Source organism: Daldinia vernicosa (assembly GCF_022497035.1).
Source record: "Daldinia vernicosa strain CBS 139.73 unplaced genomic scaffold F5Y00scaffold_8, whole genome shotgun sequence".
In the NCBI taxonomy this organism is placed as follows: domain Eukaryota; kingdom Fungi; phylum Ascomycota; class Sordariomycetes; order Xylariales; family Hypoxylaceae; genus Daldinia; species Daldinia vernicosa.
This window is the reverse complement of record NW_025953924.1, coordinates 221,423-243,441: the sequence shown is the minus strand read 5'-3', so window position 1 is coordinate 243,441 and position 22,019 is coordinate 221,423. Positions and strand designations below refer to the sequence as shown.

Below are 22,019 nucleotides of genomic sequence, written 5' to 3'. Positions count from 1 at the left end.
CGGAAGGAAAGTACGGACGGTCGGTTACCAAGGCAATTAAATAATTAATCGGCCAGAGAGGTTAAGTCATACATGAAAATTGATCCTATTGAATACTAATGAATGTATCATCTCCAGTTCCCCAAGTGATCTGATTTATTCTAACATGGCTAGCTGATCCACACCTGATGCAGGTAACAATTTTTCCATGTACACAAACACTGAGTATATTGTACCTACCACACCTTCCTTCCATTAATTAGGTACGCCCGTAGTCACGGTGTTGCCTGGTCAAATATTGTATTTCACACCGAACCTGCATCGAAAAAGGTACCCGCACCCACATATCAAGGTACATAAATGTAGGTACCGAGGGTGATGATTTGAGGCCAGTACTGATTTGAGGCTACCTACCTCATACTAATGAAAGCCTAGCGTAACGTGTACCTGATCCACCAATATTGGTGCGTAGCTCCCAAAAATCCGGTTACTGATCGTCGATGCTAGCATGAACGAGGACAGCATCAACGACAGCAGGTGCAGTAAGTTGTAAGCTTGGCCCGCATCACCCAGTAAATACACTTAGTATACTTGGCACGGGACTTGACCGCCCATACCGAGTTGCATCATTACGTGGGAACTACCTAAATGCCCTATGTACTACTGATCTAGACCAAGCAAGCATATACGCGATGAGCTCATTAATATTCACTGGTCCTATCTTAGCTGTAATTGCTTTTAGTCGTCTGTATCTAGTTTGGGTCGGACTAAAAGAAGAAAGGCCAATGTCTCTTTAGACTGTATTTGGCAATGCTAGATTGGTGTTTAAATACCTAGCATATAGTTAGTGGTGAAGATCATATAGTCGATGTACATCGTCAAGAAAGAAAATTGGAGGTTGGTAAATGCTCTATGAAGTTATCCAAACGACCGCCCAGTTTCTTGTTCTGGATGTCTACCGATTTGGATGTATTCGCCGTAATATCTAACTACCTAGCTAGCATAGGTATATGGTTGGTAGTAATAAATAAATAACCACTGATCCGTAGACTCTAAGTGTTGAATATGATGCTTATATGTCTATGATGCTCATATGTCCAAGGCCGGATTTTCTATCAGCTTGTTGATCTAGTGGAAGCAACCAAGAAAGGTAAATAGATTGATTCAAAGCGGAGAGAACTCCAAGAAAAAAAGGTCTGCAAGGATTAAGGCGATTACTGCATACGGACAACTGGACAGGGTAATCTAGAGGTTTGATTGGCTGATAATATTGATTATATAAGCTATTGTAGACCACCGCCCGGTATGGGCGCCGTTCCAATAGCCGTGCTGGATACGGATTACTGCCCGGCCGCATATATCTGGAGGTAGTATTATTATCTAAAAGATCTAAGAGGTTGGGCTGGATACGAGATTTTCTGCTATGTATGGTATCAGGGGTCATATTCAAGTTATGAACAAGAGCACATATGCGTTGCTGTCCTTGTTCTTGCTAAAAACATCTGATTGAGGTATCATTGAAAGATCTGTGGACCCACATTTGATTAGGTAACTAAGGGAGATGTCTGGACACAGCTTACAGGCATTGAAAGCTCATGCGGGGCAGGATCCTAAGCATGGATTTAGTTTACCAGGTTTATCTAATCTCATTGGTTGAGAAAGGTATGACATCACCATAGCTAAGAGCAAAAAAGTTGCAACCGTGCCTTGCATCTACACTATTTTTTCGACTTCCAATTCAAATCTCAATTCTCCACTTTCAACTTTCAATTCTCCCAAGTAGCTGACCTAACTGAGTATTTTAAGAGCTCACAGTTATGAAGAGCTACCTATTATGAGATCTGTATTTGAATAATTAAAAATTCTTATCGGCGAGGGTGAATATAGGTATTTTATCCGTATCCTGCAAGAAGAAAAGAAAAAGCAAGATTGAAGACCCTGTCTAGTGGGAGGCCCCATCGAACTGACCCAGCCCGATGTTGATGAGTTGTCCGTTGATGTCACATCAAGTTACAGCAGACGCATTTCTCCGGCAACAACTAACCGTCTCGTTGTGTCCCGGCGTTGTGGTTGGATACTCGACGCATTAATAGGTACTCTGGGTTAACCACCTACAATTACTTGCGTTGACAAGCTACTAACCATAGTCCCTTTGGGCATATGTCAAACGGGTTCTCACCGTTGCTAGTGTCGATATCGGTCTCACCGAGTTCCCGTCGTGGCACAACTCAGCACCTAAGTAGGGAGTTGTGGCCCTAAACCATCCATCCGCATTCAATTTTCCTTACACATAGGACATAGGACTTAGGCATCGTTCCAACTTCCCAGCAATTTGCCGGCTGTAATGGTGGCTAGATATCTTCAAGATAACATCATTACCTACCTACATAGGGGACCAAGAATTATCGCCGGGAAGAAAAACAGCCTCGCGAAGTGAAACATCTGGAAATTTGCACCACCATCCGGTGCGACTTGCGCTGGACACGAAATGTTCCCCCAGACGCTAGCAAGCTGCCGCAAAAACCCGTCCTATTCGAGAAAAAAAAAGCTGATGTTTTGTGCTACGACAAGGAACCAGCTGGGCACACACAACTTACGAGTCCTTCTACCTACATACCTTGGAGGTATGTATCTCGTCCCCGAGCAGAAAATCCTTGCCAGCACTATTACGTAGACGGCGCAGGCCCAGCATCTCCCGCATAACACCTCCCATTGGCTCCACCACCGTCATTGGCGGAGCAACAACACATCTTGGTACCTATATTGTCATTGCCCGTCTATATGTTTCACCGAAACCAGCCTGGCCTGCCGTGGACGCAGGCGAAACTTCTCAGCAGGTTATGTACGTGGCTGGGGTCCATCGAAAACCGCGCGTCTTTTTCCCCGCCATTAAACCGCCGATATGACCTGAATTAAACCGCTGTCGAAGCCATCGCAGTCGGTGAGGCACGTGTATAATCTTTTGGAAGGGAGAAAATGCCATAGCTTAGGTACCTAGCCAAGCTAATTCTCCTCAATGTGATAGAGAGGACTGTGTACGACACTAACCCTGATGTTTTATGCCCTGTCTTGCCTATGTCGTAGGACGCGTGTCGAGCACCCTATAATCGGAACCGTCGTCAATCCTACTCCCGCATGCTGTTTTAATCCTGCCGAGTCCTAGGAAATTCTCCTTAGATGCGTTTATTGATGGCTTCAACAGACATCGAATAGGATCCTCCCGAGCATTGCGGTGTCTTGATCACTGTCTCGGAGCACCACGAGGATATTCATTGCAATTACCTACCTACCTAACCTCATGGATAGTGTTGCTTTATGAGCTTAAGGCCACTCTCTAAGTCTCCAGATATAAGAAGCCATGCGCGCAAAGGACATATCGAGCCACTTGTCTTACCGAATGAAACAAATACAGCTGTACAATGTCCTATTAGTAACCGATGTTCTTTACTAGAAGTACGTCGCATGAACTTGTTACAATAGTTTAAATGAGTAACTACTATATTTCACTTACCTACCATAAACAACACTATTCATCTTTTCGGTCTCTATACAACGGCGAATTAATGCCAACCTGGGATATAAGGTATGTAGTATCAGGTCAGTGACCACGACAAGACGTTGCCTTTCGGGAGGGTGACTTATGATATTGGTCCGTCTAAACGCCTACACATCACACACCACACTTCTCAGTAACAGAATATACATATTAAATAACTTCATTGATTTATTCCTGGAAGCGCAACAGCGACAAGCTGTAATCAAATGCGCCATGGGCGTCAAGAAATAACGCCGGATACGACTCCTCAGGAGAACTATTGAAAATAGTTATACAAGCCCACGCGTAGAGCTAAGCGAATGCCCTATGAACCCCAACCGTGATGCAATGGCATCGATGCATCTCATTTATTACGTTTCTCCGTGCGGTCCAAAACCAGGCAGACTTCTGTCATTAACAACCCGGTTCCCATTATTCCCTCGTCAACTACGTGTCATAATCATTCCCATGTCCTCATGAAATCTCTTAACCACTGCACATAACACAAGCCTCAGGGTTCTCGATGCTGCCTGCGTAATTATTAGAATGTGTTGCCAAGCGGGAATTAATCATTTTGACTTACAAGCTAAGACGGCATCAGCGTAGATGTCGTACTCGCGCTCTTTGCTCTTGTCCTCCTTGTCTTCATCTTGGTTCGGCTTCTGGCCGTCCAGGGCCGGTTCCGGGAGCTCCTCCTCCCTGATCTTCTCTACCGGTTCGGTAGCCAGAGCCTTGGGACTATCGCCCTCGTCGACGTCTGCCTTGAACGGTACGGCCTTGTTGGGCGATACAACGGGTCGAGCTATCTTAATCTCCGAGACTGGGGGAGGAGTGGTGCTGGGCGTCGGCATCCCATTAGTAAGTGGCGCTGCCAGATTGTTGTTCGAGCCGTCCCGCTTGGAATATACGGATCCGGAAAGACCTGCGGATGGAGAAGACACGTAATTACCCGGAGGGGCACGCTTCTTCAGCGTACCTGACCGAGCGGAATTCGAATCTTCAACCTTTAGGGCCTCTTGGTCGACAGTGAACTGAATAGGTGCGGCAGCCGCTTGGGTACGGAGATAGTACATGCCAGTCTTTAGGCCGAGCTTCCAACCGGTGAAGTGCATGCTGGTAATCTTACCCATGGTAGGCTCTCTCATGTGGATGTTTAGCGATTGAGACTGGTCGACAAAGGCACCACGGTCAGCGGCCATCTGGACGATGGTTCGCTGAGAGATTTCCCAGACGGTCTTGTAAAGGGCTTTGAGGTCCGCAGGGATGTTAGGGATGTTCTGAATCGAACCACCTTCGGCAATGATGCGGTTCTTCATGGCGTCAGACCAGAGACCCATATCCACAAGGTCCTTGAGCAGCCAAGGGTTAACGACTTGGAACTCTCCAGCGAGGACACGACGAGAGTAGATGTTCGAGGTATAAGGCTCGAAGCATTCGTTGTTACCCAGAATTTGGGAAGTACTGGCGGTAGGCATAGGGGCAACCAACAAGCTGTTTCGTACACCATGTTGCTTAATTTGTTCCTTGAGACTAGCCCAGTCCCAAAGATCACTGGGAGTGACATTCCACATATCATATTGGAGAATGCCTTGGGAGACAGGAGAGCCTTCGTAGGTCGAGTAGGTACCGTCGACTTTGGCAATCTCCACGGACGCGGTCAAGGCAGCGTGGTAAATAGTCTCAAAGATCTGCTTGTTCAACTGTCGAGCCTCCGGGGACTCAAATGGCATACGTAGTGCCAGGAAGGTGTCTGCAAGACCCTGAACACCTAGACCAATAGGACGGTGGCGCAAGTTGCTGTTGCGTGCCTCCGGGACGGGGTAGTAGTTGACATCGATGGTTCTGTTTAGGTTGTGGGCAACAACTTGGGTAACTTCATGTAGTTTCTGGAAATCGTAGGTACCCTCGTTGTAATCAACGAACGAAGGTAGCGAAAGAGATGCCAAGTTGCAGACGGCTACCTCATCGGGAGCCGAGTACTCGACGATCTCAGTGCACAAGTTGGAGCTACGGATAGTTCCAAGGTTCTTCTGGTTGCTCTTGCGGTTGCAATGATCCTTGTAAAGCATAAAGGGGTTTCCAGTCTCAGTCTGAGCTTCCAGAATGGCGTACCATAGCTTCTGAGCCTTGACCTTCTGGCGGCCGCGACCTTCTGCTTCGTACTTTTCATACAAAGCCTCAAACTCATCACCATAGACGTCAGCAAGACCCGCGCACTCACTAGGGCACATCAGGGTCCACTCGCCGTTCTTCTCAACACGCTTCATGAAAAGATCGGGAATCCAGAGAGCGAGGAAAAGATCACGAGCACGAACTTCTTCTTTACCGTGGTTCTTGCGAAGGTCAAGGAACTCGAAGACATCCTGGTGCCAGGGTTCGAGGTAGATAGCAAAGGCACCAGGCCTCTTGTTGCCACCCTGATCCACGTATCTCGCAGTGTTGTTAAAGACTCGCAGCATGGGCACGATGCCGTTGGAGGTACCATTCGTGCCAGCAATGTATGAGCCGGTGGCACGAATGCGGTGAATGTTGAGACCAATACCACCAGCTGTCTTGGAGATCATAGCGCAGGTCTTAAGGGTGTCGTAGATACCCTCAATGCTATCTTCCTTCATGTCAACTAGGAAGCAAGATGCCAGCTGCGCCTGGGGTGTTCCAGCGTTGAAGAGGGTGGGGGAAGCGTGGGTGAAGTATTTGCTGGACATGAGGTTATAAGTCTGAATGACTTTTTCTACATCGTCACCCCAGATACCAACAGCTACACGCATGATCATATGTTGTGGCCTTTCTACAATCTTCTCGTTGAGCTTCAGTAGGTAAGACCGCTCCAAAGTCTTAAAGCCGAAGTATTGGTAGTTGAAATCTCGGTCGTAGACGATTGCGGAGTCGAAATCCTCCTTGTGTCTCATAACACACTCGTACGTCTCCTTGGAGATCATAGGAGACGGTTTCATGTTCTTCGGGTTGACGTAGTGGTAAAGGTCGCTAATGACAGAAGACCATTGCTTCTTCGTTTGCTTGTGGAGGTTCGACACGGCAATACGTGCAGCAAGGATAGCGTAATCTGGGTGAGTGACGGTCATGTATGCAGCCGTCTCAGCTGCCTATAAGAAATGATTTGTTAGAGGAGAACTAGCTCTCATGATATATCGTGTACTTACGAGATCGTCAAGCTGGACTGTAGTAACACCACCATAGACACCAGAGATGACCTTCTGAGTAATGGCAACGGGATCGACATGGTCTGTGTCCAGGCCGTAACATAGTCTCGAAACACGAGCTGTGATCTTGTCGAACTGAACGCGCTCCTGGCGTCCATCACGCTTCTTGACATACATGGTGAAAGTGAAGGTTGGGTTTTGGAAGACCCGAGAAAGGAATGGCGGTGGGGTGGAAAATGAAGAATTAAGTAATGAAGAATGAAATAAAGTTAAGTTTTAGGCAATGGAAATAATCAATTCAGAGCCACAAATATCTGTATGCAATGGAAAGCATGCAGATCCAATGTATGTAGTATGATGTTATGGCCTGTTGTGGTTGATGTTGAGTGGGAGATGTTTGGAAGGAAAAGACTTCGACTACGGTGGATTTTTATGTAGAAAGTAGAAAACGCGTCCCAATAGAATTAATTGATGGCGCGTTTCCGGGTTAGCGCGTAAAGAAAAACACTCGGAACAATTAAACCCTCTTTGGCAGGCGATTAGTTAAGCTTTGCCAGCTGCAATCATTTAAGAATTAATCAGCAAGTGTGGGACTGGTCTTGTATTGCGAGTGCGTTGCTAAATCTAAAAGGCTACGGGACCCCGTTTCTTTATATAATTGGCCCTGAGGCCTTAAGGGCCTCGTTCCTTCCTTAGATGCCTCGATCGTGACTGCCTCAATAGCTGCTTCAGTGACTCATGACCGTAACCAGCTGCCCACAACTGTAATCCTATGTAATTAGGTGACGTGGATCCCCGACCAACAGCAAGGGCTTTGCCCCTGCCTATTCATCACTGGCAGAAAAAAAACCACTAAACGCGTGTTGGCGCGGGGTTGAAGTTGTGGGTAGGATTAAGGTGGGATACGTACCGCTTAGTTTCCGTTTGCACACATATATCTTAAGACTTACATTTAAGTATACTTTAAGTACATACAACTACAGTTCCTTTAGTCGTAAAGAATTTTATTTCCTTTTATTTTACCAATAATTTTTTAAAAGGGTTTTCCGTATTATAATCATTTATTAAACTTAAAAATGGTATTTTATTATTATTAAATGTTTATAAAATTTTATTTTACTTTTTTTTATTTAAAATTTATTACGTTAACATTTACCCCGTATTTAAGTTTTAATAAATAAAATACATATTTTAAATATTTTACATTTAATAATAACATAAATATAAATCCATTTAAATTAAAATATTTTAAAAAAAATTAAAAAATTTAATTTATAAAAAAATTATAATAATTTTTTATAAAAATATTTTTTTAATATATTAATTAATAATAATTTTACTTTTAAATTAAAATCATTATATAAAAGTTTTTTATCGCGATTATATTATATATAAAATCGACTTTTTACCGTTTATTTTATAAAAACACGTAAATTAAAATAATTTAATTTATATATAAAATTTAAAAATACATAAAAAATATACTTTTATATTTAAAATTATAAATAAATTAATCGATTAAAATGTACGTTAATTATTTTAAATTTAATAATTTTATAAATTTTATTTAAATAATTATATTACGGTTTTTATTATATTTTATCATATATTAAATAACATAAATTACATTTTAAATTTTTTTTAACACGTTTTTTAATTTATAATATTTATTAAACTTTATATTTATACATTTCGTATATTTCGTATATTATATTTTACCGTTTTTTAACGTTTTTTTATTTTAACGTTTTTTTATTTTATTATCGTATTTTATTATTTATATATTTTTTATCGTACGTGTAAATTTTTAATTATAAATTTAAATTATTAAATCGATTATTTAAATTTAATTTTTTTAAAGTTTTACGTTTTTTACACATTTTTATTTAATATATAAAACTTTTCGCATTTTTTTAATTTTTTTTAATTTTTTTTAATTTTTAAATATATTTTATAATTATTACGGTATTTTAATATATAAACTTAACTTTTCGCGTTTTACAGTAATTATTATAAAATGGTTATTATAAAAAAATACGAAATTATAATAACGTTTATCGTATAAAGTTTTATCGCGTATAATGTTTATTATAATATATAATATTTAATTTATAATTATTATTATTATTTAAATAATATTATTTTAAATTATTTTAATTATTCGATTAATTTATTATTATTTATTTAATAAATTATTATTTTCGTTTTATATTACTTTAATTATTCGATTAATTTATTATTATTTATTTAATAAATTATTATTTTATTTTATATTATTTTAATTATTTAATACATTTATCGTTTAATAAAATTATTTTTCCTTTTTTATTATTTTACCTTTTAAATAAGTTTTACTTAAAAAATATCCGTGGTTTAAATTATTTATTATTTCTTTTTATTAATTTTTTAAAGCGGTTATTTTAATATTATTTAACGTTATTATATAATAACGCGCACTTACACTTACATTACTTTCCCGTATAACTTTAAACATATTTTTAATGCGTTGTTTTTTAACGCGGTTTTTAAACATATTTTTAATGCGTCGTTTTTTAATACAGTTTTTAAACATATTTTTAACGCGTCGTTTTTTAACGCGGTTCTTGCAACCTATTTTTAACGCGTCGTTTACTTTACGCGGAATTACGATTTTAATACGATTTATAACCTTATTCCTGGTTTACTTGCAGGAATCCACGCCAAGAAGGCGTTACGTAACGCCGAAAGGCGTCGGGACGGTAGTGAAGTTACTATGTAGATAGGTTAATCGGTTAAAATGTACGTTGATTATTTTAAGTCTAATAGCTTTATAAGCCCTACTTAAATAGCTGCATTACAGCCCTTATTGTACCTTATCGCATACCAGGTGACGTGGATTACACCCTGAGCTCCTTCCAACAAAGATCTAATAAATCAAATAACAACGTTGAGGCTCATCCCAGATTCCTACGCTTAAAAGTGACTCACCCAGCTAACCCATGCAATCAATACATCTAGTTGCTATTAGTCTGAAGATAATACGAGAGACAGATGAGACTATAAATATTGGCTGCCTTAGGTAGTTATGGGGAAATAACGAGTCCCTGTTGAGATAGTTCATCCTTGATGCTTTTCCAGAATCCACTATTCTTCCGTCTCATACGCCTAGGTCCCAAACGCTTATCAATTATAAGTGTTCTTACTAGAGGCGTCTGTTTGTCGGTTCCTAGGATGTCTGCTGGCGAGCCGGATTCTGTGCCGGCATCTGGCCCGGCGAATGAGACAACTTACAAACCACGGTATATTGATGTAAGTCAAATCCTGAACGTCACTAATGTAGTCCCTCCCCCCTCTGATATATTAATCATTATGGCCATTCCGAGACACAATTTTTGTAATTTAACTTACTTGCTTCTCATTTATTTTAGTTTTATCACTAATGTTATTCTCTAGATTGGTATCAATCTTGCAGACCCAATATTCCGTGGCCAGTATCATGGTACCCAACGACATCCCGACGACCTAAGCGCCGTCGTATCGAGAGCCCGGGAAGTCGGCTGCCATAAACTTATAATTACGGGCTCTGACTTCACAAGTTCCAGGCATGCTCTTGAGATAGCTAGAGAATACCGTAAGTAAAACTCACATTTGTCTTATTGACTTGGGACCGGAGTTAGCTGACTGAACGGAAGCCGGTACTGTATACACCACCGCTGGCATTCACCCCTGTTCTAGTGCTATATTTAGTACAACACACTCCCATGTAGATACAAACGGCCACACGATGCCCTGTGATGCAGACCCCTCTAAACCAATCTCGGAAGATGACGAGCCTGATGTTGAAAGGACGACGTCAATTATCGAAGAACTCCGAGATCTCATCGATCAGGCACGGGGCAGTAGCGCTGGCCAAAGCCCACTCGTCGCCTTCGGCGAGTTCGGGCTCGACTATGACCGCCTGCACTACTGCTCCAAGAAGATCCAACTCCACTCATTCGCCGCACAGCTCGACCTAGCCGTATCCCTAAAACCGCAACTGCCCCTATTCCTACACTCGCGAGCCGCGCACGCCGACTTCGTCGGCCTCCTAAAAGAGAAGTTCGGCCCGCGGCTCGAGAAACTAGAGCGTGGCGCCGTCGTCCACAGTTTCACGGGCACCGCCGAGGAAATGCGCGAGCTTATGGACCTTGGGTTGTATATCGGTACCAACGGCTGCAGTTTCAAGACCGCCGAGAACTGTGCCGTTGTCCGTGAAATCCACCTCGATCGCCTTATGCTCGAGACCGACGGTCCCTGGTGCGAAGTACGTCCTAGCCACGAGGGCTGGAAGTACCTCATCGACGCGCCGAAGCCTGCGGACGTACCCCAACCGGACGCAAGTACGAGTACCAGCACCGAAACAACTGGCACTAGTACGCCGTCAGAACCGGCAAAGCAGCAACCCAAGGGCAAGCAGCAGCAACAGTCCAAGAAGCAGCCTAAGAAGAAGGAACCGGAAGTGCCAGAGCGCTATAAAGTCGTGAAGAAAGAGAAGTGGGTTGAAGGCGCCATGGTAAAGGGGCGCAATGAGCCGTGTATGATCGAGCGGGTCGGAAAGATCGTTGCCGGCATCAAAGGCGTTTCGGTAGAAGAGGTTTGCGAGGCGGCCTGGCGGAATACTACCAAGGTATTTCCTATAGACGAATAGAACAGATTACTAGAAAGCGAAGGATAGACATCAGAAGAGTTCATTTAATGGACACTTTGAAGGTAAAAAGAGGAATAAGGCCTTTTTTCTTCGTATTAGACCGCTCCCGAAATGCTTCACTGGGTATATGATAACCTATCCGACATACCTCGTTCCTAGAAATCAGAACGCAAACACCCAAGGCTACCTATGCATAGCAATTCCTTGTCCGACAACGCCAGCCATGACAAAACAACAGCAGGAAGTGCTTATAGTGCAATAACTCATAATCCTGAACCCTTGAAGCCTTTTATCCTACCGTGCCGCACGGCTCCGATCGTCACGCCCTCCTCGCCCGTCATCCACCCCGGCATCTTCTCTCCGTCAACAATCCCTGCTTCAACTAACTGCCGTATGCCAGCAAAGACGTGAGACCCGTGGAACGAGAGCCTAATTTGAGGTGCCCAGTCGTTGTCTCTTCTTCCACCGCCAGTATCATCGGCATTCTCCTGATCTTCTACCAATACGCTCAAATTAAGCGTACTCCGACGTCCCTTCGACGACTGTCGCGACAGTGCAGCTGTCCTATCTTCATTCTCCCTTTGAATCTCAGACTCCTCATCATCTGAGAAATTAGCAATATCTACGGGAAACGGGTCCTCGATTAAGACGTCCAATCTCTCTATCCCCTTTCCATCGTCCACTTTTGCGGCGTTGCCAAAACGCGCCTGTGCTGCCAAGCGTGCTTGTTTCGCTTGTTTCTCATCCTCTACATCCGCTGGATCATTCACAGGCCTCCTACGCTTGCGGCTATCGCTATCTGTATTATCAGTGTCGATAGACGATGCGTCTGATAATGGTGGTGTGGGCAGTAAAGTCTGCAAAGGGCTGTCGGTTTTCAAATCCGAGGTTCCTGTGCCAGCGTAGATGCTCCAGCCGCCACCTGCGGCATTTGTGCGACCCGCGCCCTTCACTGCCAACATGGTAGATAGATTCTTCGTCGTTAGGTTTGTTCCCTTTAAAGTATACCGCTCGCGTGGTCTTGATAGCGCCTTTGGAATGCCTTCCACGATAAGGGCGCGTAGGCTCTTGGCTTCGCCCGCCGCGCTTGCTGACGAGGAAGCGCCCCCGGCGGCGGATTTAGATATATAGATGTGCGGCGAGGCGTCTGGGAAAGCGATGTAGATAGTCCTAGAGGCATCAAAGCTCGTAGTTATGCTTTTATTGCTACCATTGCTGCCAGGACGGCCGCGATGCCGGGTTGAGACCGCTAGGTCGGTGTTATAAGGGGAGTCGATAATGAAAATGCGCAGCAACAGAAGCGGCATGTCCTTTGGTCGGTCAAAGTTATAATGCGCCTTGACGTCGGGAAGCACTTCGGCTTGCAAATTCTGTAAGAAGGTAGACGGGTGGAAACGCGGTACAGCAAGCGATTCCTTGTCTATTCTCTCTGGGCCTTCGGCATCATCCTCGTGCGCCGGGACCTTCAGTTGTTGGATACGGTAGGCGGTCCACTTGAGACTGCCAGGGTGATCGTATAGGTATTGTAGGTCTGCCATTGCTAGCTGGTATAGACTAAGACCGTATCGCCAATCGCCTTCGAGAATCCTATCGACTACTTCGCGTCGGCCGCCCTTCCTAGCCTGCATGGATTCATAGAGTCCTCTTAACTCCTCAAGCGATTCCGCAGGAGGATAAAAGTCATCTTCGTCTTCATCTTGGGGAGCATCTGGTCGGCGGAGAAGCGGCGGGCATAAGTATTGGTTTCTTTCGTCTAACCAGTCCAGCACAAGCGACAGTAGCGACGATCGCGAGAGGCGATTAAGAGTTTTAATCACGGTGTTGTTCGCGGGGTCAACCCGTAAGGATGGGGAAAGACGGGCTGTTGTTGGCAACGATAGTCGTGCCATGACTGCATCGGTTTGTATTCTTTCTCCCTTGGTTAAATATTTCAATTTCGAACAATATAGTCGAAGTACCTAGTATGTTTGATTGATGCTCTGAGGTTGAAGTGGGACACGCGACGCGTCGGAGAATTATGGCCTCTTATCGCATTTTGGTATGATGAATGGTTCGGTTTTCCTGTTGTCCTACCCAACCCGATTTAATTAAAATGATTAAAATGCAACCTCTATCTAAGCGCGTGGTGATAACTCAAAGCTGAGCTTAGAGTTTGAGAACAAATCGCATTACTATTGACGATATTGTTGTAATCTATTATTGTACGTCAAGATCATTATTAACAAGGGTATAATCTATAGCACAGGTGGCTGCCAGACGCTATCATGTACTGCCAGCTGTCTGATTATGTCATCAAACATAGCACATAGGCAAGATAATGTACTATTCAATCAATGCATCAGCATCATTATTCTCAAAAACATACATAATATCAAACACCAATATAGTATCCCACTCGGAAATATAAAATACGCGATTGGTTAATTTTTCTCTCAGAATATACCGTACATGGATGTGCACCAATCCTTAGCTCTCCTTGGTTGGCCATACGGCGACTCGGGAGATAGAATTCAAAGACTTACATATATGAATTTCCCGATTGATTTATATAAAAGTCAGAAAGATACTGACATACATACCTATGCACATACATATAGTGTATGCGCCAGGGCAGCTGACGGATTCTCCTTCCTAATAAAGGAACCCGCATATGTTCATCCGATAGGTTCCCGCAACTCGGGAAGCATCCCTGAGACGTCGCCGCAACTCTGAGAAGCGCCGGCAGAATGGATCTTTTATTAGTTAAGCAACAAGATACCGAGGCCCCGAGCACCCGAATTCAACCTTGACTTGTCCTTACAAGTTACAGGTACAAAAGTACATACTACCCCACGCTACCCGATAGCGGATGGATGAACTCTTGGCGAACGAGTGCGGGATGGAGGTTTGATTTTCTTGGGTCTGTTGGGTAAGGCAAGAAATATCTCTCATATGTAAGGTCCTTAAGATATCAGGACTTTTCTTGTGATGTTCTATGCACGTACTTGCATATCTACCAGTCTACGGATCCGTACCGACCCTAGGTACCAATTACATACTGCTAAGATGATTGGTGGCATAGGGGAGGGAGCTGTAGTGTAAGATACTTGACTTTTGGTACAACAAAGGGATTAACAAAGTTGACGTCAAGAGTTATCGTAGTTAAAGGCTGATATGTTATTTTTCGTTGCGTGCATATATCAAGATCACGTCCGGATCATACCATCATGGATCTGTCGATCTGACTCGCCACCAATCCAGGTTGAGGCACGTACTGTGGCAGTGTGGTATAGCAGACAAGCATATCAATACAGTACATACATCTAAGCAGACAAACCTACAAGAAATAATTACCTGATAATATCGTGAGATAAAATAGAATTCGCAACACATGCAAGGGCTATAGGGCCTTGGCGATCTTGTGTCCCCATAACCCATTTCCCCTCTCATTGGTTTGGTCCATGATTTCTAAGCATGAGAGTAATATTGCTTGGTCAAAGAAAAGAATAGGGGTCCCCTCCACCAAGTATTATAGCTATTATAGTAAATTGGACTATGTAACAGAGTGGAATAGACGGGCATAAGAAAGCTGTCGAGAACAGCAAGGCCAAGTTTTCTAAACAATCACCATGCAGGACGGCTTGGGATAGTCAGGGTCCAAGACTCCAAGTAGTTCCAGACAGGTTGTAGTAGTGGGGGTTCCTGTATTGCCTGTATAAATACACGCGGGTGCGTGGGCGAGGTGGGAAGCTTAAAACTCTCCACAACATTTAATTGGTCCGACCCAATTTGCTTGACTAATAGGTCATCCACTCAAAGCCCGGACTGTATGCCGCTTCTGGTATACTCGGGTCTACGTCGTAGGATCATGAGAGGGGCCATTGGACCAACCAACCTAACTAACCAACTTGTATGTAGTGTAGATGCAAGTATGTACAGTACATGGATACTAAAGTCAATCCTGCGTCTCCAATTTGGAATCAGATAATAATTTCTTGCTCCTTCCCAAACCTTCATTTTGTTCCAACTTATCAATGATTTTGGAGAATGCAGCGTTGAATAATTCTAGACTTTCAAAGAGTTTACGGTTAACGTTAGACTTTGTGTATAACGGAGGTGTAAGCGCAGCAGGTACCTATACTACGTATACTGACTAATACCGATTGATATCGGCTACGAAAGAGGGGCAAGAGGAGGCTTTTTATAGTTTTTTTTTTTTTTTTATCTTCCCTAAAACGTCAACCGAGCGTCAGCTGTTATTAAGCTATAGGCGGACCCATCACCCATCGGTCAAAATCGGTGGTGACTAGCCGCAAACTTCGCTTTTGTCCGGCGCTCCTTTGACCCACTACCACAAATTTGAAGTACTTCATCCGAACACTACCTGACTACTAATTTTTTACTTTTACATTTACATTTACACAAACCTTCTACCTGCTACCCGCCGTCATCTTCTCTCGCTTCACAAATTTCCGCCGTCTTATCTAGCAAAGATAAAACAATCGTACCCGCCACCGATCACTGCTTTGATATCCCGTAGCGAAGGGCGGTACAATCGATTCGACGCTACCGAATCCCTCAAGCTCTCGCGAGCTCGTTAAAAGAGAGTCACTTGGAAATATGCCGCCGAGTTACTCCAGCCGGCGCGGCCAGGCCGTGAACGTGTCACAATTATTACAAGACCTGAACAGAGTCCCGGAGCCTACTGCAGTACCGGAGGAAAATCTACGAAACCTCGACGATGAATTAGCCATGTTCACTAATACCAATTTCATCGATTGGGATGCGAGCGAGAGCCAGCAGCAGCGACAACAACAACAGCAACAGCAGCAACAGGCTTCATCAAGCGTTAGTTTGGACACGCAGTCAACAACGTCGCCTACAGAAGAAGGGCCAATGAGTAGTGATTTAGCGGGATTTGACTTCAACTTGCCAGGTTAGTAGAAACGGGTTTCCCCAACGTCTTTCTGTTGTTGTTTTCTCTTCCCGATTCCTACTCCTTCTTATTTATTATCCAATTCAATTTTCTTCAAATTCAATTGATGAAGGATTCCGCCATCAATTCCCCCGCATCATTATTGCGCTTTGGTGTTACACGATGGCGTGTGCACGTCGAGGGTCACTTTTCTAGGGTCTTCATTTCTACCTACAGCTCGGCAGCCTCGCTTGACCGTTCGTGCCTGGGTTGGCTGGTTGGTACACTGACCATCTACCTTCCAATCGCCTATGTGAGCTCGCATGGTTGGTGCCGCGCCTTGTTGCAGCGACCACCCCCAGGTGTCAGTGGGAGAAGAGAGAATTTGGGGGTGTGTCCACCAAGCGGAGTCCCTCGTCTTATCACAGGCCTGGCACTTAATGGCACTTGTGGCATTTTTGGCACTTCTTTATGATTGCCCCACTATGAGTTTTCATGTGTTCGAGCCGTGATTGGTGCGGGTTGGTCCATGTTGGTCCATGTTGCATTTGGATTGCAGCGATCGCTCGGTTTAGGTGTGTTCTGTGCGTTCTGTGCCAGTGCCTATTATGGTCGCGAAAGACTACCCTGCGATTGCGCAATCGAGCTATGGTGCAATATCCCGTGATCTTTAGGTGATCTGGAGTAGGTTATTGAGATCAATAGCCAACTCAAATCCACCAAGTCTGCTGTCGAGAGTTCACAGCAATGGCTTAAACTTATATCCCTCTCGAGACACTAAGTCGTCATCGATGATGTTTAGCACCTCAGAAAGGTTTTGTCACGATTCTGTTTTGCATTTGTCAATTGGGCCACAGTTTTTAACGTCACGTCATGTCTTCAGGCGATTTCAACGGGTTTGACTTTCACCCTTATTCAACACCAAATGTCTCAGCCTTCTCAGACAACCTAGGGAACCTACAACCTATTCAGCCTTCGCCAACTTTCCCTCCCAATGGCTCGCCACAGAACACCTACGGGGCTTCAATCCCGCAGACGGGAGACAAACGAAAGTCTGCTGATCCTGCTGTTCCACCTCGCCGGCAGTTGTCCTTCGAGGAGCAGTCCCGGTTAGCTGCGGAAGAGGACAAGCGGAGGCGAAATACGGCCGCCAGCGCAAGATTCCGCATTAAGAAGAAAGCTCGCGAGCAAGCTCTCGAAAAGCGCGAGAAGGAGCTAAGTGACAAGGTCGGAACCCTCGAGGTCCGAATTCAAACTCTAGAGACCGAGAACAAATGGTTAAGGGAGCTTGTCATGGAAAAGACGGGCGGGAACGAAACGCTAATTTCCACGTTATTGGAAAAGCATAATGAGAAGAAGCCAGCTGGCAAGGAGTCGGAGAGTAATGCTAAGACGGAAGCCGAGAAGGCCTCATAGTAAACTCTCAGCATGATGATACCATTGAAACATTTAATGATGGCGTTACGGGGAAATCATATTGGTTGCGCACTGTTAGGCGGCGGCGGCGGCTTTGGGGATATATCACGTCTGATTTTGAAGCATGATTCGAGGGTAATCGCCTTACTCTTTACTCCAATATATGAGCAATATATGAGCATACATATGTTTTGCCTAGCGGATCACCATTTTCGTGATATCAATCTTGTAGATGGCCTATAAACTATATATTCTACCGTAGTTTTGATGCGGTAGTAAGAATATCTTTTCTCTAAGTGAACGAGGGCGTATCCAAGGCTCCCTCGAGTTTGTTAGCGCTTTTACCGGAATCTACGTTGGAAGCCTAGCGTCTCCCACCGTCTTTGTTTTAACGCCCCCGACGGATCCGCCACTCACCCCCGGATCCCCGGTTACCATTGCTTACAAATAGACATGTAAGGTACCACATCGCACCTCAACGCTAGTACCTACTCGCTTCACTGGCCTCTTACTATTAGGGCAAGCAGGGTTATGTTATGTTTGTTGTCCACAACGATCTACTATCATAAGGGATGATCTTATAAGTTCACAAGATAGGTATGCATTTATACTTGACACAATGCTCCTGTGTTTCCTTGACGGGACCAGATATTATCTAATCACCATTTCAATTGAATGAATAACAAATACATAGTTATGTACAATGCCTAACCTAATACAATATACAACTACGTGTATATTTGCCAGAGTCGATTCAACCTCGTTTTTGTGCCGCCATCCTGAAACGCCCTAGATATCCCAAAAGTTATATTCATATGTACACCTTGAATATATTAGTTTCCATTCCCGGATTGACCCTCTGGAGACTGCCTTTTGGCTCTAAGTGCATCCAGACGCATTTTATTTCGCCTGCCCAACGCCACCAGCGCATCTTTCCGCATGAACTCGGGCATATTGGCCCAGTTGGAAATTCGGCTCATCGAGCCGTCTCTGTTAACAACGAACGGGCCCACTGCAGCAATGAATATGTCAGCAACGCTTATTCATCGCCTATACGACTACCTAGCTTTCTGTCTACATAGGTAGGTAGGTAGGTATGTGTATTTCTAAGACGGGAGAATAAAACGGAGATAGCAACGGCACTTACGGCGATCTAGTTTCACGCCTTCACCGCCTACAGGTACTTGCGTGGCGTTGCTGACCTGACCCGGCCCCGGGAGCGGCAGGGGCTTCTTTTGAGAGGAAGACTTCTTGTTTTTGTGATGTGCTTGCGTGGTTGTAGCCACTTTGTCTGCGCTGGCTCTAGGCTTTGTGTTTCTGTTTGGCGCTGATGGCATGGCTCTTGGTGACGGCGGGTAAGAGCGGGATAGTTGATGTCCGCTATTACTCAGGATTCTGAGAATTTTCACCATTTTTTATTTTTTATTTTTTTTTCAACTAGTGTATTTAGTTGAATTTTATATTGAATCTCAACGACGAGGACAGACATACATGTATGTACCTGGTATGTATGTGCTGAGAATTCACTTAGTCCTTCGTTTGACGATGCGCTTAAAGGTGGATGGAAGTTACTAGATATGTACATCTTCCCCAGCAGCCCAGATGGGGTGTAACACACGAACCACTTGCCGTAGAATGTCTTTGTGTGTGATGACTAACAAGTCACAACCCCTAAAACAACGGCAACACCTACTTCAAGTCGAGAGTTAAAATATAGGAAGGTATAGGTCTAATACCTACTCCCTTCTTATTATATCGTTGAATTCAATCAAAGAACTACATATGTGTCGAGTTTCATATATTTTCCATATAACATTCAAACCGATCATCGCTCAATATTCCACTTGATTATCGTTCACCCTCGCTTAAATTTGACATATTATTAATTCTCATCCAATCTATACTCAATTCGAATCCATATATGCCTACATTCACATCCAAGTACTCAAATATTCAAAATGGGCGGTATTCAGTCCTCAACCAAATCCCTATGGTTCGCCACAAAAGCAGCATTCCACTTAAAGGATACATTCAATGATGTCACGAAACGAGCGCACCACCCAGAAGGACCCCCGACGCCTGATGCGACGGAGTCCTACTAGTTAAAAGATCCGCCATATCCGGACATCATGAACATCGTACAAGAAATACCATCGGATCAGGCCGAAATTATAATCATTGGCTCTGGTATCGCCGCAGCCGCAGCCGCCAACTCCATACTGGTTGAAACCAGACGTGTGAACAACCTACGGCGCGTTCTCGTCATTGAGTCCCGAGAGATGTGTGGGGGCGGAACGGGCCGTGGCAATGGTCTTTTGAACTGCGCACCGCATGAGATGTTTCACAGACTACGGAGTACTATAGGTCTCCATCGTGCCGCAGCGCTTGTAAGATTCCAACTAGCTCATATCAAAGTGCTGAGGGAGCTATGCCAAGAGATAGATCGGGGCGATGGCTATACGGAGTTCCGCGAGAAGGAGATGGTAGAACTATACCTTACTGAACGAGATTGCAAAATTGCGTTCGCTAAGGCGCGTTTATTTGCACAGTGGATTCCGGAATTTAAGATTGCAACCTTTGGCGCGGATCAGGCGCGAGAGGTAAGTTGCCATTTAACAATTTATATCGACTCATTTCCAAGAAAATGGAAAAGCGCATGCAAATATTAATATGGTTATGCAGAGGTTCAATGTGAGCCAGGCAGTGGAAGGAGCCTTATCCTACGATTCAGCGGTAATGCTCAAGCTTTCTATTTCCTCTTCTTACATTAACCTTAGCCACAGACGATCTCACCATTCCATTTCGTCAACTCCATATGGAATACTCTTCTACTCAAGTATAAACCATTTCTCTATATAATGACACATACGAACGTTGTTGCCATTGACTCAGTCAAGGGAGACCCATGGTACGTATTATATACAACCCATACTGTCATTTTCAGCCCTCCCTTTCTAAATTGGTCTCGAATTCACCTTTGTAAGGTATATAATGGCTAACGCTCAGTAGTAAGTGTGAAAGCCTTATCGTTTCCGCTCATTCGACCAAGGACGGTGAAGATTCTAGGATTCTAGAATTGTAAAGCTGACATAGAATGTTTTCATACATAAGATGGCTATGTGGTCCGAACCACGCGTGGCAACTTCAGATGCAATCACATCGTACACGCTACAAACGCTTTCGCCCCCGATCTCGTGCCCGGCCTGCGTAGCAAGATGACCGGGATCCTCGGAACCATGACTGCGATGAGGCCAGGGTAAGTCATGGCAAGAATTCCCCCTCCTCTTTTTGACTCCCGAGACGAGTCAAAAGGCCTACTAACTAACCTCATGGGGTGTTATGACCCCTATAAGGTTTTTAGAGGATGGATAAATACTAATTTACGTAGACATAGATTTGGCCTTTTTAATCTAGGCAAAAGATATGCCTGGTCTGTTGTGCATGGGAAAACATGTGACAATGCTATGCAGCGACCAGCGAACCAGAGAAGTCCGGGGCATATTATTACCAGTGGAGGTTTCTCGCGCGCAGCAGGCCACGGTACAAGCATGATTGGCGTGTAGAACGATGCCTTCTTGGACCCCCTAGCCGTTGTTCATCTCAATGGATTGTTTCCGTTGATATTCGGGCCCTTTTAGGGTAGGGAAACGGCGTCGAATGGCGGGAGAACTGTACACACATGGTCAGGAGTGATGAGCGTCACAGGGGATCTACTACCATTTGTTGGCCAGCTGGATGCTTCATTAACAGGCCGTCATCCAGACCTACGGAGTAACAAGGTCCTAAACGCTGGCTATAAACAGCCAAATGAGTGGATTTCGGCCGGTTTCGGTGGTGACGGCCTGATGTGGACGTGGCTTTCTGGTGTCGCAGTAGGGGTCATGATCGCGGGTAGCGAGGACTTGGACGTTAGGCGAGAGTTAGGAAGACCCGGAGGAACTCTAGAAGAGTGGTTTCCGGACGAGTTAAGACCGACAACAAAAAGGCTTAAAGGCTCGGATTTCGGCAGCATTACTATTCGCTTCATCTGGTCGATACTGACGAATCGGGAGCCTACAAAACCTGGTGATCGCAACCCTTACACAAACCGTCTCTATGAAGCGAGCGCTAACAATTTATTGCTATGATTGAGGGAGAAGTTTATTTGCCCCTTCGATGAAGACAGCGGTAGGTTTCTACGTATAGCGAGTCATCTTGTTTGTATTAAGTTACGTAACGATAGACTCCAGTAAGGCATGAATGCCTTGTTTATAGAGCATAGTATAGTAAGAATTGTTAATAGACAGCGAGAGAACTTTTTAACTACTATTAATAATAGCTTCTCTTTGTCTAATACGAACTTCTCCTACGAAGGATGATATGATGTCT

At 44.3% G+C, this 22,019-nt stretch overlaps 7 protein-coding genes across 7 annotated transcripts; 4 read left to right on the top strand and 3 right to left on the bottom strand.

Annotated features, from left to right (window-relative positions):
• Positions 1-3,681: 3,681 nt before the first annotated feature.
• On the bottom strand, positions 3,682-7,284 carry F5Y00DRAFT_228286 (ribonucleoside-diphosphate reductase large chain). Its single transcript, XM_048006603.1, has 3 exons — positions 6,676-7,284; positions 4,098-6,618; positions 3,682-4,044 (listed from the first exon to the last, which is right to left on the bottom strand). The coding sequence occupies exons 1-3, from the start codon at positions 6,850-6,852 to the stop codon at positions 4,001-4,003; spliced, it is 2,742 nt and encodes a 913-aa protein (XP_047867888.1). The 5' UTR covers positions 6,853-7,284; the 3' UTR covers positions 3,682-4,000.
• A 2,205-nt stretch (positions 7,285-9,489) lies between these two features.
• On the top strand, positions 9,490-11,432 carry F5Y00DRAFT_228283 (uncharacterized protein). The gene is made up of 3 exons (XM_048006602.1): positions 9,490-9,963; positions 10,108-10,285; positions 10,347-11,432. Exons 1-3 carry the CDS (start codon positions 9,781-9,783, stop codon positions 11,339-11,341), a joined length of 1,356 nt encoding a protein of 451 aa, XP_047867887.1. The 5' UTR covers positions 9,490-9,780; the 3' UTR covers positions 11,342-11,432.
• F5Y00DRAFT_228281 (CHL4-domain-containing protein) lies at positions 11,433-13,521 on the bottom strand. Its single transcript, XM_048006601.1, has one exon. It carries the CDS (start codon positions 13,228-13,230, stop codon positions 11,605-11,607), a length of 1,626 nt encoding a protein of 541 aa, XP_047867886.1. The 5' UTR covers positions 13,231-13,521; the 3' UTR covers positions 11,433-11,604.
• Positions 13,522-15,639: 2,118 nt separating this feature from the next.
• Positions 15,640-18,010, top strand: F5Y00DRAFT_204065 (uncharacterized protein). The gene is made up of 2 exons (XM_048005409.1): positions 15,640-16,256; positions 17,119-18,010. The coding sequence occupies exons 1-2, from the start codon at positions 15,941-15,943 to the stop codon at positions 17,649-17,651; spliced, it is 849 nt and encodes a 282-aa protein (XP_047867885.1). The 5' UTR covers positions 15,640-15,940; the 3' UTR covers positions 17,652-18,010.
• A 232-nt stretch (positions 18,011-18,242) lies between these two features.
• F5Y00DRAFT_204262 (uncharacterized protein) lies at positions 18,243-19,450 on the bottom strand. The gene is made up of 3 exons (XM_048005411.1): positions 19,224-19,450; positions 18,799-19,166; positions 18,243-18,663 (listed from the first exon to the last, which is right to left on the bottom strand). The coding sequence occupies exons 2-3, from the start codon at positions 19,061-19,063 to the stop codon at positions 18,485-18,487; spliced, it is 444 nt and encodes a 147-aa protein (XP_047867884.1). The 5' UTR covers positions 19,064-19,166; positions 19,224-19,450; the 3' UTR covers positions 18,243-18,484.
• Positions 19,451-19,780: 330 nt separating this feature from the next.
• Positions 19,781-21,214, top strand: F5Y00DRAFT_258910 (FAD dependent oxidoreductase; the record flags this gene model as incomplete). Its single annotated transcript, XM_048010787.1, has 6 exons — positions 19,781-20,251; positions 20,334-20,384; positions 20,435-20,559; positions 20,661-20,704; positions 20,763-20,907; positions 21,046-21,214. 6 exons carry the CDS (start codon positions 19,781-19,783, stop codon positions 21,212-21,214), a joined length of 1,005 nt encoding a protein of 334 aa, XP_047867883.1.
• On the top strand, positions 21,042-21,990 carry F5Y00DRAFT_204145 (uncharacterized protein). Its single transcript, XM_048005410.1, has one exon. The coding sequence runs from the start codon at positions 21,344-21,346 to the stop codon at positions 21,776-21,778; it is 435 nt and encodes a 144-aa protein (XP_047867882.1). The 5' UTR covers positions 21,042-21,343; the 3' UTR covers positions 21,779-21,990.
• Positions 21,991-22,019: the final 29 nt, after the last annotated feature.